Source organism: Oncorhynchus mykiss, chromosome 6 (genome assembly GCF_013265735.2).
Source record: "Oncorhynchus mykiss isolate Arlee chromosome 6, USDA_OmykA_1.1, whole genome shotgun sequence".
Classification (NCBI taxonomy): Eukaryota; Metazoa; Chordata; class Actinopteri; order Salmoniformes; family Salmonidae; genus Oncorhynchus; species Oncorhynchus mykiss.
The window spans coordinates 98,083,136-98,099,043 of NC_048570.1; the positions used below are offsets into that span (position 1 = coordinate 98,083,136).

The window sequence follows — 15,908 nt, forward strand, 5'->3', positions numbered from 1 at the left end:
AGTTACCTGTTTATTAGAATACAGTTTAATACAGGCTAGTTACCTGTTTATTAGAATACAGTTTAATACAGGCTAGTTACCTGTTTATTAGGAGAATACAGTTTAACACAGGCTAGTTACCTGTTTATTAGAATACAGTTTAATACAGGCTAATTACCTGTTTATTAGAATACAGTTTAATACAGGCTAGTTACCTGTTTATTAGGAGAATACAGTTTAACACAGGCTAGTTACCTGTTTATTAGAATACAGTTTAATACAGGCTAGTTACCTGTTTATTAGAATACAGTTTAATACAGGCTAGTTACCTGTTTATTAGGAGAATACAGTTTAACACAGGTTAGTTACCTGTTTATTAGAATACAGTTTAATACAGGCTAGTTACCTGTTTATTAGAATACAGTTTAATACAGGCTAGTTACCTGTTTATTAGGAGAATACAGTTTAACACAGGTTAGTTACCTGTTTATTAGAATACAGTTTAACACAGGCTAGTTACCTGTTTATTAGAATACAGTTTAATACAGGCTAGTTACCTGTTTATTAGGAGAATACAGTTTAACACAGGCTAGTTACCTGTTTATTAGGAGAATACAGTTTAACACAGGCTAGTTACCTGTTTATTAGGAGAATACAGTTTAACACAGGCTAGTTACCTGTTTATTAGAATACAGTTTAATACAGGCTAGTTACCTGTTTATTAGAATACAGTTTAACACAGGCTAGTTACCTGTTTATTAGAATACAGTTTAACACAGGCTAGTTACCTGTTTATTAGGAGAATACAGTTTAATACAGGCTAGTTACCTGTTTATTAGAATACAGTTTAACACAGGCTAGTTACCTGTTTATTAGGAGAATACAGTTTAATACAGGCTAGTTACCTGTTTATTAGAATACAGTTTAATACAGGCTAGTTACCTGTTTATTAGAATACAGTTTAACACAGGCTAGTTACCTGTTTATTAGGAGAATACAGTTTAATACAGGCTAGTTACCTGTTTATTAGGAGAATACAGTTTAATACAGGCTAGTTACCTGTTTATTAGAATACAGTTTAATACAGGCTAGTTACCTGTTTATTAGGAGAATACAGTTTAATACAGGCTAGTTACCTGTTTATTAGAATACAGTTTAATACAGGCTAGTTACTTGTTTATTAGGAGAATACAGTTTAACACAGGCTAGTTACCTGTTTATTAGAATACAGTTTAATACAGGCTAGTTACCTGTTTATTAGAATAGAGTTTAATACAGGCTAGTTACCTGTTTATTAGAATAGAGTTTAATACAGGCTAGTTACCTGTTTATTAGGAGAATACAGTTTAATACAGGCTAGTTACCTGTTTATTAGGAGAATACAGTTTAATACAGGCTAGTTACCTGTTTATTAGAATAGAGTTTAATACAGGCTAGTTACCTGTTTATTAGAATAGAGTTTAATACAGGCTAGTTACCTGTTTATTAGGAGAATACAGTTTAATACAGGCTAGTTACCTGTTTATTAGGAGAATACAGTTTAACACAGGCTAGTTACCTGTTTATTAGAATACAGTTTAACACAGGCTAGTTACCTGTTTATTAGAATAGAGTTTAATACAGGCTAGTTACCTGTTTATTAGAATAGAGTTTAATACAGGCTAGTTACCTGTTTATTAGAATAGAGTTTAATACAGGCTAGTTACCTGTTTATTAGGAGAATACAGTTTAATACAGGCTAGTTACCTGTTTATTAGGAGAATACAGTTTAATACAGGCTAGTTACCTGTTTATTAGAATACAGTTTAACACAGGCTAGTTACCTGTTTATTAGAATACAGTTTAATACAGGCTAGTTACCTGTTTATTAGAATACAGTTTAATACAGGCTAGTTACCTGTTTATTAGGATACAGTTTAATACAGGCTAGTTACCTGTTTATTAGGAGAATACAGTTTAATACAGGCTAGTTACCTGTCTATTAGAATACAGTTTAACACAGGCTAGTTACCTGTTTATTAGAATACAGTTTAACACAGGCTAGTTACCTGTTTATTAGGAGAATACAGTTTAACACAGGCTAGTTACCTGTTTATTAGGAGAATACAGTTTAACACAGGCTAGTTACCTGTTTATTAGGAGAATACAGTTTAACACAGGCTAGTTACCTGTTTATTAGGAGAATACAGTTTAACACAGGCTAGTTACCTGTTTATTAGGAGAATACAGTTTAATACAGGCTAGTTACCTGTTTATTAGAATACAGTTTAACACAGGCTAGTTACCTGTTTATTAGAATACAGTTTAATACAGGCTAGTTACCTGTTTATTAGAATACAGTTTAACACAGGCTAGTTACCTGTTTATTAGAATACAGTTTAACACAGGCTAGTTACCTGTTTATTAGGAGAATACAGTTTAACACAGGCTAGTTACCTGTTTATTAGAATACAGTTTAATACAGGCTAGTTACCTGTTTATTAGAATACAGTTTAATACAGGCTAGTTACCTGTTTATTAGGAGAATACAGTTTAATACAGGCTAGTTACCTGTTTATTAGAATACAGTTTAATACAGGCTAGTTACCTGTTTATTAGAATACAGTTTAATACAGGTTAGTTACCTGTTTATTAGAATACAGTTTAATACAGGCTAGTTACCTGTTTATTAGAATACAGTTTAATACAGGCTAGTTACCTGTTTATTAGAATACAGTTTAACACAGGCTAGTTACCTGTTTATTAGAATACAGTTTAATACAGGCTAGTTACCTGTTTATTAGAATACAGTTTAATACAGGCTAGTTACCTGTTTATTAGGATAATACAGTTTAATACAGGCTAGTTACCTGTTTATTAGGAGAATACAGTTTAATACAGGCTAGTTACCTGTTTATTAGGAGAATACAGTTTAATACAGGCTAGTTACCTGTTTATTAGGGGAATACAGTTTAATACAGGCTAGTTACCTGTTTATTAGAATACAGTTTAACACAGGCTAGTTACCTGTTTATTAGAATACAGTTTAATACAGGCTAGTTACCTGTTTATTAGAATACAGTTTAATACAGGCTAGTTACCTGTTTATTAGGAGAATACAGTTTAATACAGGCTAGTTACCTGTTTATTAGAATACAGTTTAACACAGGCTAGTTACCTGTTTATTAGGAGAATACAGTTTAATACAGGCTAGTTACCTGTTTATTAGAATACAGTTTAACACAGGCTAGTTACCTGTTTATTAGAATACAGTTTAATACAGGCTAGTTACCTGTTTATTAGAATACAGTTTAATACAGGCTAGTTACCTGTTTATTAGGAGAATACAGTTTAATACAGGTTAGTTACCTGTTTATTAGAATACAGTTTAACACAGGCTAGTTACCTGTTTATTAGGAGAATACAGTTTAACACAGGCTAGTTACCTGTTTATTAGAATACAGTTTAACACAGGCTAGTTACCTGTTTATTAGAATACAGTTTAATACAGGCTAGTTACCTGTTTATTAGGAGAATACAGTTTAATACAGGCTAGTTACCTGTTTATTAGGAGAATACAGTTTAACACAGGCTAGTTACCTGTTTATTAGGAGAATACAGTTTAATACAGGCTAGTTACCTGTTTATTAGAATACAGTTTAATACAGGCTAGTTACCTGTTTATTAGAATACAGTTTAATACAGGCTAGTTACCTGTTTATTAGAATACAGTTTAATACAGGCTAGTTACCTGTTTATTAGGAGAATACAGTTTAACACAGGCTAGTTACCTGTTTATTAGAATACAGTTTAATACAGGCTAGTTACCTGTTTATTAGGAGAATACAGTTTAATACAGGCTAGTTACCTGTTTATTAGAATACAGTTTAACACAGGCTAGTTACCTGTTTATTAGGAGAATACAGTTTAATACAGGCTAGTTACCTGTTTATTAGAATACAGTTTAACACAGGCTAGTTACCTGTTTATTAGGAGAATACAGTTTAATACAGGCTAGTTACCTGTTTATTAGAATACAGTTTAATACAGGCTAGTTACCTGTTTATTAGAATACAGTTTAACACAGGCTAGTTACCTGTTTATTAGGAGAATACAGTTTAACACAGGCTAGTTACCTGTTTATTAGAATACAGTTTAATACAGGCTAGTTACCTGTTTATTAGAATACAGTTTAACACAGGCTAGTTACCTGTTTATTAGGAGAATACAGTTTAATACAGGCTAGTTACCTGTTTATTAGAATACAGTTTAATACAGGCTAGTTACCTGTTTATTAGAATACAGTTTAATACAGGCTAGTTACCTGTTTATTAGAATACAGTTTAATACAGGCTAGTTACCTGTTTATTAGAATACAGTTTAACACAGGCTAGTTACCTGTTTATTAGAATACAGTTTAATACAGGCTAGTTACCTGTTCATTAGAATACAGTTTAATACAGGCTAGTTACCTGTTTATTAGGGGAATACAGTTTAATACAGGCTAGTTACCTGTTTATTAGAATACAGTTTAATACAGGCTAGTTACCTGTTTATTAGAATAGAGTTTAACACAGGCTAGTTACCTGTTTATTAGAATACAGTTTAACACAGGCTAGTTACCTGTTTATTAGAATACAGTTTAATACAGGCTAGTTACCTGTTTATTAGAATAGAGTTTAACACAGGCTAGTTACCTGTTTATTAGAATACAGTTTAACACAGGCTAGTTACCTGTTTATTAGGGGAATACAGTTTAATACAGGCTAGTTACCTGTTTATTAGAATACAGTTTAACACAGGCTAGTTACCTGTTTATTAGAATACAGTTTAACACAGGCTAGTTACCTGTTTATTAGAATACAGTTTAACACAGGCTAGTTACCTGTTTATTAGGGGAATACAGTTTAACACAGGCTAGTTACCTGTTTATTAGGAGAATACAGTTTAATACAGGCTAGTTACCTGTTTATTAGAATACAGTTTAACACAGGCTAGTTACCTGTTTATTAGGAGAATACAGTTTAATACAGGCTAGTTACCTGTTTATTAGAATACAGTTTAACACAGGCTAGTTACCTGTTTATTAGGAGAATACAGTTTAACACAGGCTAGTTACCTGTTTATTAGGAGAATACAGTTTAACACAGGCTAGTTACCTGTTTATTAGAATACAGTTTAATACAGGCTAGTTACCTGTTTATTAGGAGAATACAGTTTAATACAGGCTAGTTACCTGTTTATTAGAATACAGTTTAACACAGGCTAGTTACCTGTTTATTAGGATACAGTTTAACACAGGCTAGTTACCTGTTTATTAGAATACAGTTTAATACAGGCTAGTTACCTGTTTATTTGAATACAGTTTAATACAGGCTAGTTACCTGTTTATTAGAATACAGTTTAATACAGGCTAGTTACCTGTTTATTAGAATACAGTTTAACACAGGCTAGTTACCTGTTTATTAGGATACAGTTTAACACAGGCTAGTTACCTGTTTATTAGAATACAGTTTAATACAGGCTAGTTACCTGTTTATTTGAATACAGTTTAATACAGGCTAGTTACCTGTTTATTAGAATACAGTTTAATACAGGCTAGTTACCTGTTTATTAGGAGAATACAGTTTAATACAGGCTAGTTACCTGTTTATTAGAATACAGTTTAACACAGGCTAGTTACCTGTTTATTAGAATACAGTTTAATACAGGCTAGTTACCTGTTTATTAGAATACAGTTTAACACAGGCTAGTTACCTGTTTATTAGAATACAGTTTAACACAGGCTAGTTACCTGTTTATTAGGAGAATACAGTTTAATACAGGCTAGTTACCTGTTTATTAGAATACAGTTTAACACAGGCTAGTTACCTGTTTATTAGAATACAGTTTAACACAGGCTAGTTACCTGTTTATTAGGAGAATACAGTTTAATACAGGCTAGTTACCTGTTTATTAGAATACAGTTTAATACAGGCTAGTTACCTGTTTATTAGAATACAGTTTAATACAGGCTAGTTACCTGTTTATTAGGAGAATGCAGTTTAATACAGGCTAGTTACCTGTTTATTAGAATACAGTTTAATACAGGCTAGTTACCTGTTTATTAGGAGAATGCAGTTTAATACAGGATAGTTACCTGTTTATTAGAATACAGTTTAATACAGGCTAGTTACCTGTTTATTAGGAGAATGCAGTTTAATACAGGATAGTTACCTGTTTATTATAATACAGTTTAACACAGGCTAGTTACCTGTTTATTATAATACAGTTTAATACAGGATAGTTACCTGTTTATTATAATACAGTTTAACACAGGCTAGTTACCTGTTTATTAGGAGAATACTATATTTTTTAAACATGAGAAAGCCTGTGGCTAAAGGACATGCCATTGGTCACTTCCTGGTTTGGTAAATGATGCTCACTGAGTAATGACGTTTATAAATACCACTCAGAATCAGAATGAAAGAAACCACAAACTAAAGACAAACACTTTATTCTCATGTTTTAATACAACAATTTCCCCTTCAATGCAGCCGTTGTCCAGTTTCTACAACACCAAAACAAACAAACAAACAAACAAACAAATCAAAAATAACCAAAAGAGAGAAAATAAATGTTTAATTATTTTTTGAAAAGCAACGAACGTTGAAAGAAATAGTCTCAGAATAAAAAGCTAGCTAGTTCTAAAACGATAGTCTTAAAGACGAAACCCTGAAACTATTGAGTTTGAGAGATGAAACATACTGTAAGAAAGATGAATTATACAGTAAGAAAGATGAATTATACGGTAAGAAAGATGAAATGTACGGTAAGAAAGATGAATTATACAGTAAGAAAGATGAATTATACGGTAAGAAAGATGAAATGTACGGTAAGAAAGATGAAATGTACGGTAAGAAAGATGAATTATACGGTAAGAAAGATGAATTATACGGTAAGAAAGATGAATTATACAGTAAGAAAGATGAATTATACGGTAAGAAAGATGAAATATACGGTAAGAAAGATGAAATATACGGTAAGAAAGATGAATTATACAGTAAGAAAGATGAATTATACGGTAAGAAAGATGAATTATACAGTAAGAAAGATGAACTCGATTCAAAGAGGACATTCATGGTTTGAAGCCAATGGAAACACGGCACCATGTCAGATTATTTGACCAGTATGTGTTTTGACCAATCACGGTCTTGGTGCTGACGTTTGCCTTTTACAGTGGATGTTTCATTCAATTCCATGGCAACAACTCTCGCATCAGTATTTCACAGTGCAACTCAACATGTTAAAACCAAAGCAAGGTGAGGGTATGGTATATCACAGGTCTATGTACAGTCTCAGGGCAGATTTAAAATCAAAGCAAGGTGAGGGTATGGTATATCACAGGTCTATGTACAGTCTCAGGGCAGGCCAGGTTTGACAGTGAACAGTGAACATTCTGATCTAGTCATCTGTAAACACACATCAGACATATCTCTGTTGAAGGAGATCGCCTCACGACCTGTCTATCGGTCATATCTCTGTTGAAGGAGATCGCCTCACGACCTGTCTATCGGTCATATCTCTTTTGAAGGAGATCGCCTCACGACCTGTCTATCGGTCATATCTCTGTTGAAGGAGATCGCCTCACGACCTGTCTATCGGTCATATCTCTGTTGAAGGAGATCGCCTCACGACCTGTCTATCGGTCATATCTCTGTTGAAGGAGATCGCCTCACAACCTCCATAGCTATAATAAGAGTAAAAAGCATGTTCTCTCTCTCATCATCCCCGATCACAACACACACACACCCCCTCAGGACATATCAAAGATAAGAGAGGACAGCCTCTGTCGACAGGGCCTGGGGTTAAGCCTGTGGTTAGGGGTCAGAGTTCTGGGTTCAGGGTTTGGTCCCGACTGTAAGGGGGGGGGGGGCTTAGGGGATAGTGACCCTGGAAGCGTCTCAAATGGCACTCTATTCCCTATATAGTGCACTACTTTATACCAGAGCCCTATGGCACCCTATTCCCTATATAGTGCACTACTTTAGACCAGGACCCATGGCGCTCTGGTCAAAGTAGTGCACTATATAGAGTAGGATGTAATTTGGGATACATCTCATGTTGTGGGCCTGTTGACCACCCCGCCTGGCCCGGTGGTCTACTGGGCCTGTTGACCACACCGCCTGGCCCGGTGGTCTACTGGGCCTGTTGACCACACCGCCTGGCCCGGTGGTCTACTGGACCTGTTGACCACCCCGCCTGGCCCGGTGGTCTACTGGACCTGTTGACCACCCCGCCTGGCCCGGTGGTCTACTGGACCTGTTGACCACCCCGCCTGGCCCGGTGGTCTACTGGGCCTGTTGACCACCCCGCCTGGCCCGGTGGTCTACTGGGCCTGTTGACCACCCCGCCTGGCCCGGTGGTCTACTGGACCTGTTGACCACACCGCCTGGCCCGGTGGTCTACTGGGCCTGTTGACCACACCGCCTGGCCCGGTGGTCTACTGGACCTGTTGACCACACCGCCTGGCCCGGTGGTCTACTGGGACGGTTGACCACCCCGCCTGGCCCGGTGGTCTACTTAGCCTTGGTTTTCTCCTCGTAGGTTCCGGCGTTCTTGTAGGAGCCGACGTATCCCGTTTCCTCCACCAGCTCCTCCCGCCCGCCCTTACCCCTCCCCTTCCCGCTCTCGTCGAAGCGCTCTTTGTGGGAGCCTGTGTACTTGGTGGTGTCCGTCAGTCTGTCCACTGCGGCTGTCTTCGCCATTTTCTGTGGAGGGGGGGACGGGGGGGCGGGGGGGGCGGGGGGGACAGTAACAGAAACCATGTTGTCATGTTGGTGAGCTAAACCAATACAGTTCTGTTTTTTAATGATAAACTGCTACTGTAGGTTCTCTTGACAAACTGAGGAAGTTCCCGCTGTCCTCCAGCGTTGGGATCGCAACAGTTCTGAAGGTCCCTAGAATCTGAACGTTATACACAGGACAGCTGGAGGTGGATAGGTACAACCCTAAAGAAGGTCCCTAGAATCTGATTGTTATACACAGGAGGAAACAGCTGGAGGTGGATAGGTAGAACCCTAAAGAAGGTCCCTAGAATCTGATTGTTATACACAGGAGGAAACAGCTGGAGGTGGATAGGTAGAACCGCTCCCTAAAGAAGGTCCCTAGAATCTGATTGTTATACACAGGAGGAAACAGCAGGAGGTGGATAGGTAGAACCCTAAAGAAGGTCCCTAGAATCTGATTGTTATACACAGGAGGAAACAGCTGGAGGTGGATAGGTAGAACCCTAAAGAAGGTCCCTAGAATCTGATTGTTATACACAGGAGGAAACAGCTGGAGGTGGATAGGTAGAACCCTAAAGAAGGGCCCTAGAATCTGATTGTTATACACAGGAGGAAACAGCAGGAGGTGGATAGGTAGAACCCTAAAGAAGGTCCCTAGAATCTGATTGTTATACACAGGAGGAAACAGCTGGAGGTGGATAGGTAGAACCCTAAAGAAGGGCCCTAGAATCTGATTGTTATACACAGGAGGAAACAGCTGGAGGTGGATAGGTAGAACCCTAAAGAAGGGCCCTAGAATCTGATTGTTATACACAGGAGGAAACAGCTGGAGGTGGATAGGTACAACCCTAAAGAAGGTCCCTAGAATCTGATTGATATACACAGGAGGAAACAGCTGGAGGTGGATAGGTACAGCCCTAAAGAAGGTCCCTAGAATCTGATTGTTATACACAGGAGGAAACAGCTGGAGGTGGATAGGTAGAACCCTAAAGAAGGTCCCTAGAATCTGATTGCTATACACAGGAGGAAACAGCTGGAGGTGGATAGGTACAACCCTAAAGAAGGTCCCTAGAATCTGATTGTTATACACAGGAGGAAACAGCTGGAGGTGGATAGGTACAACCCTAAAGAAGGTCCCTAGAATCTGATTGTTATACACAGGAGGAAACAGCTGGAGGTGGATAGGTACAACCCTAAAGAAGGTCCCTAGAATCTGATTGCTATACACAGGAGGAAACAGCTGGAGGTGGATAGGTAGAACCCTAAAGAAGGGCCCTAGAATCTGATTGTTAAACACAGGAGGAAACAGCTGGAGGTGGATAAGTAGAACCGCTCCCTAAAGAAGGGCCCTAGAATCTGAACGTTATACACAGGACAGCTGGAGGTGGATAGGTAGAACCCTAAAGAAGGTCCCTAGAATCTGATTGTTATACACAGGAGGAAACAGCTGGAGGTGGATAGGTACAACCCTAAAGAAGGTCCCTAGAATCTGATTGTTATACACAGGAGGAAACAGCTGGAGGTGGATAGGTACAACCCTAAAGAAGGTCCCTAGAATCTGATTGCTATACACAGGAGGAAACAGCTGGAGGTGGATAGGTAGAACCCTAAAGAAGGGCCCTAGAATCTGATTGTTAAACACAGGAGGAAACAGCTGGAGGTGGATAAGTAGAACCGCTCCCTAAAGAAGGGCCCTAGAATCTGAACGTTATACACAGGACAGCTGGAGGTGGATAGGTAGAACCCTAAAGAAGGGCCCTAGAATCTGAATGTTAAACACAGGAGGAAACAGCTGGAGGTGGATAGGTAGAACCGCTCCCTAAAGAAGGGATTACTTTAACTCAATTATAATTTCTTAAGTCAAAAAACCAACAGCCACTCTTAGATAAAGAGGTTGAACTCAGGTTCAATTCACAGCATGACAACAGCCAGCCAGTGTTAACAAATAATTGTGTTTGGAGAAAAAAAGAACCTTAGGTAATACTAACACACACACACACTCACACTCACACACACATATATATACACATACACACACTCACACTCACACACAGACACACCTCACCGATGAAGCCAATCTCTTATAATGGATATGATGTCATGAATGTGAGTTGGCTCAGAGCGAGCCGGAGCACCGAGACGGTTTGGAGAGCTGAGTACATTCACTATATTCACTCAGGCACGTCTAAACAACCTCCTTGACTTCAGAACGCCGTGATAAACACACCGTGCCGTCCTCCTCCACAACTGTCCTATCTACCCTCAAGTGACAGCAGACTACTTTGCCAGGCCTGATCCCCATATTCATTTATGTACATACTCTTACCACACACTTGAAGCTGGGTATTAGAACAAGACAGTGTTTATTTAGCTGGATAACATCTCAATAATGAAGTAGTAGTGGTAGTAGTAGTAGTAGTAGTAGTAGTAGTAGTAGTAGTAGTAGTAGTAGTAGTAGTAGTGGTAGTAGTGGTAGTAGTGGTAGTAGTAGTATAGTAATAGTAGTACCATTAGTAGTAGTCACATAGTAGTAGTAGTAGTAGTAGTAGTAGTATAGTAGTATTAGTAATAGTAGTACCAGTAGTGTAGTAGTAATAGTAGTAGCAGTAGTAGTAGTAACAGTAGTAGTAGTAGTAGCAGCAGTTGCAATGTAGTAGAGTAGTATATTAGTAGTGGTAGTAGTGTAGTAGTATACTAGTAGTTTGCAGTAGTAGTAATAGTAGTAGTATAGTAGTAGTAGTGGTATATTAGTAGTAATAGTATAGTAGTATACTAGTAGTAGTAGTATGCAGTAGTAGTAATAGTAGTAGTATATTAGTAGTATATTAGTAGTAGTAGTAGTAGTATACTAGTAGTAGTAGTATGCAGTAGTAGTAATAGTAGTAGTATATTAGTAGTATATTAGTAGTAGTATGCAGTAGTAGTATATTAGTAGTAGTAGTAGTAGTAGTAGTAGTAGTAGTAGTAGTAGTATACTAGTAGTAGTAGTTTATTAGTAGTAGTAGTAGTAGTATAGTAGTATACTAGTAGTATATTAGTAGTAGTAGTAGTAGTAGTAGTATATTAGTAGTAGTAGTAGTATGCAGTAGTAGTATATATCAGTATCTATCAGCTTGTAGACAGACGTTAGGGCCTAGTAGTATATTAGTAGTAGTAGTGTATCTGTCATACCGTGACTCCTACGTTGGTGGGCTCCTTGCCCTCTATCAGTTTGTAGACAGACGTTAGGGCCTCCTCTTTGCTCTGACCTTTAAACCTCTTCGGGGCCAGCTCCTCCAGGGCTCTCTGGAATTCCTCGTAGGTGATCACCCGGGACGTCTTCGCTCTGCAACGGCAGAAAACAACAGCCGTTCCACAACACTGTTCTGAAGTGGATTTATAATCTACTACTGTCAGAAAACAACAGCCGTTCCACAACACTGTTCTGAAGTGGATTTATAATCTACTACTGTCAGGAAACAACAGTCGTTCCACAACACTGTTCTGAAGTGGATTTATAATCTACTACTGTCAGGAAACAACAGCCGTTCCACAACACTGTTCTGAAGTGGATTTATAATCTACTACTGTCAGGAAACAACAGCCGTTCCACAACACTGTTCTGAAGTGGATTTATAATCTACTACTGTCAGAAAACAACAGTCGTTCCACAACACTGTTCTGAAGTGGATTTATAATCTACTACTGTCAGGAAACAACAGCCGTTCCACAACACTGTTCTGAAGTGGATTTATAATCTACTACTGTCAGGAAACAACAGTCGTTCCACAACACTGTTCTGAAGTGGATTTATAATCTACTACTGTCAGAAAACAACAGCCGTTCCACAACACTGTTCTGAAGTGGATTTATAATCTACTACTGTCAGGAAACAACAGCCGTTCCACAACACTGTTCTGAAGTGGATTTATAATCTACTACTGTCAGAAAACAACAGCCGTTCCACAACACTGTTCTGAAGTGGATTTATAATCTACTACTGTCAGGAAACAACAGTCGTTCCACAACACTGTTCTGAAGTGGATTTATAATCTACTACTGTCAGGAAACAACAGTCGTTCCACAACACTGTTCTGAAGTGGATTTATAATCTACTACTGTCAGAAAACAACAGTCGTTCCACAACACTGTTCTGAAGTGGATTTATAATCTACTACTGTCAGAAAACAACAGCCGTTCCACAACACTGTTCTGAAGTGGATTTATAATCTACTACTGTCAGGAAACAACAGTCGTTCCACAACACTGTTCTGAAGTGGATTTATAATCTACTACTGTCAGAAAACAACAGTCGTTCCACAACACTGTTCTGAAGTGGATTTATAATCTACTACTGTCAGAAAACAACAGCCGTTCCACAACACTGTTCTGAAGTGGATTTATAATCTACTACTGTCAGGAAACAACAGTCGTTCCACAACACTGTTCTGAAGTGGATTTATAATCTACTACTGTCAGGAAACAACAGTCGTTCCACAACACTGTTCTGAAGTGGATTTATAATCTACTACTGTCAGAAAACAACAGCCGTTCCACAACACTGTTCTGAAGTGGATTTATAATCTACTACTGTCAGAAAACAACAGCCGTTCCACAACACTGTTCTGAAGTGGATTTATAATCTACTACTGTCAGGAAACAACAGCCGTTCCACAACACTGTTCTGAAGTGGATTTATAATCTACTACTGTCAGGAAACAACAGTCGTTCCACAACACTGTTCTGAAGTGGATTTATAATCTACTACTGTCAGGAAACAACAGCCGTTCCACAACACTGTTCTGAAGTGGATTTATAATCTACTACTGTCAGGAAACAACAGTCGTTCCACAACACTGTTCTGGAGTGGATTTACTCAAGTATTATCAGTACTAGTATAAGTATATAATAATAATAACAATGGGCCAATTGCAACCAACATTGGCCACTATTTTATCGCCAGCTGATCTCTCTTAAACCATGGACAAATTAACTTTATATGGCCCAGTGCCCCGGGTGGGTGGAGATTACTCTTAAGGACCAATGGAATGGTCTAAAAATGGGCAAACTCCGCCAAACCGGGGCACTGGACCATACAAAACAAACTCGCCCATGATTTAAGAGAGATCAATTGAGGATAATCTAGCGTCTAATGTTGGTTGCAATTGGTACCATAAATAATAATAATCATCATTGTAATAGATTAATGTATTACATTGTTATTATGTTGTAGTTGGTTGTTATTAAAACTGGGCCATACAAAACAAACTCGCCCATGATTTAAGAGAGATCAATTGAGGATAATCTAGCGGCTAATGTTGGTTGCAATTTGTCCATAAATAATAATCATCATCATCGTAATAGATGAATGTATTACATTGATAATTATGTTGTAGCTGGTCGCTATTAAAACTCACTTGACTTTCGTGAAGACGATATCCACGTCAGTGCCGGTGACATTCTTCCCGTCGATGATCTTGCAGTCCTTACACAGTTTAGCCCAGTTCTTCCCGTTCATCTCCTTCCCGGTAGCCTTGGTGTCTCCGTGGATCGCAAACTTCTTAAAAGAGTTCATCAGCTGCTCCAGATCTGTGCTCTCCGCCATCTTGATGAATATCTACAAAATAAGACAACATGGGTCTTAGCCATTATACATATTTGTCTGACACTAAAGCAGGTTTAAAAAAAATAAAAAAAATAAGCAGGTGTATTTAAAGCTGCCTGATTACAAAACAGGACAACAAGACTCATCGCTGTGTTCTAATACCCATACTAACATACTGTATACTACATAGTTAATTAGTATATACTATATACTATTAATACATTTTAGTATACTGTAAACGAACGGTATTGTTTCAGTTGAGCGTACTTAAAAAAAAATAATCAATTATAGAGTTTCGCCTGTCCAACCGGAAGTTGATGCTGTTGCTATGCAACGTCTTGCTAGCGTATTAGCATAACAAATGACCAGCTAGACGTTTTACGAATTCCGGGGTGTGTTCGTAAATTCATTCTGGGGTGTCAGAATACTTCATTTTGGGCCTTCCAGATTGAACGCTCTGAAATATACGAATGGACAGAGGGCCCTGCTCTGGCCAAGGAGTAGGGTTCAACGGCAGTAAAGCAACCAAGCTAACTGGCTAACGTTGGCTAGCTACTTAAAAAATTTATTTTAATTTTAATTTCACACATTTTATTGATAGTGGAAAACAGTAATCTTGCAGGATAAAAATGTCGTCTGAAATCTTGGACGTCTCCCACAGCATCTCTTGATATCGGTCATCATTTCTTGTTCTTAGCTACTCTGGCGGTTGGAGTTGATAATTGACTGTCTAGCGACTTCCAAACACCTCACTCTGACCATGATACTCTCCCTAGCAGAGCTGCTCAGCCTGTTTTCAAGTTATCCAGAGACTTGGTGACTGTAATTGTGTTCCTGGCAACAATTTTATCTATCTTCTTTTTTTTTTATTTTGCCGACGTTTAATGACAACGGCCAAAACTTATTGAAACGCACGGAGACTATACCACTTAGCTAAGAATGATGTGAATCATCAAGTCAATAAACGTTGGGTAATTAGATAGCAGATCGTTAATATACTGCCTGGCAGGTTTGATCTATTAGTAGCCAATTAACGTTAGGTAACTAGCTAACATACCGGTACATACTGCTGTAATGCTATGCAGTTCGTAAGGACAGCGTAGATACTAAGTTGTCAGCTAACATAACGTGGTACAAAACTTATTTGAAAAGTTATTACTTCATTACAATTTTTTGTTGTTGTCATAATTAGTTAAAGCAATGAAGTTGTCTCCACTCTCCTCGGCTGTATATTTTCCGCCATTTTCTAAAATGTGAAAACGTAGTGAAGCATACACACATTTTCTGAAGAATTGCATTATGGGTCCTTAAAAGCACGGATATAGTGTCCACTGCATGTATACTTCGTATTTTGGCGAATTAAGTACGACATCCGGGAACTTTTTGGCATATAAACTATATCCATACTATGACCAATGAGCATACTATACACTCAATTCACCTCACAGATAGTATGGTTAGTGGGGGTTAGTATGAGTATTGGAACACAGCTTTTAGACTTTCTATAATGGATGTTGCATAGTATTGTATTCATTTGAAAGGTATATGACATGCATACTTGATCCCGTGGTAAATACCTTGTCAACGACTAAAGAACG

At 38.0% G+C, this 15,908-nt stretch overlaps 1 protein-coding gene across 6 annotated transcripts; it reads right to left on the reverse strand.

The window, feature by feature from the left end:
* Positions 1-6,438: 6,438 nt before the first annotated feature.
* tppp3 (tubulin polymerization-promoting protein family member 3) lies at positions 6,439-14,322 on the reverse strand. 6 transcript variants are annotated; one of them, XR_005052372.1, is made up of 4 exons: positions 14,123-14,322; positions 11,898-12,051; positions 7,680-8,708; positions 6,439-7,591 (listed from the first exon to the last, which is right to left on the reverse strand). XR_005052372.1 is itself a non-coding variant. In XM_036981689.1 (4 exons), exons 1-3 carry the CDS (start codon positions 14,308-14,310, stop codon positions 8,517-8,519), a joined length of 534 nt encoding a protein of 177 aa, XP_036837584.1. In that variant the 5' UTR covers positions 14,311-14,322; the 3' UTR covers positions 6,439-8,427; positions 8,504-8,516. The 6 variants fall into 6 exon arrangements, 3 of the variants coding, with proteins under 3 accessions (XP_036837584.1, XP_036837583.1, XP_036837582.1); XR_005052370.1 differs by having other exon boundaries at positions 6,439-7,635; XR_005052371.1 differs by having other exon boundaries at positions 7,636-8,708.
* Between the last annotated feature and the right edge of the window lie 1,586 nt (positions 14,323-15,908).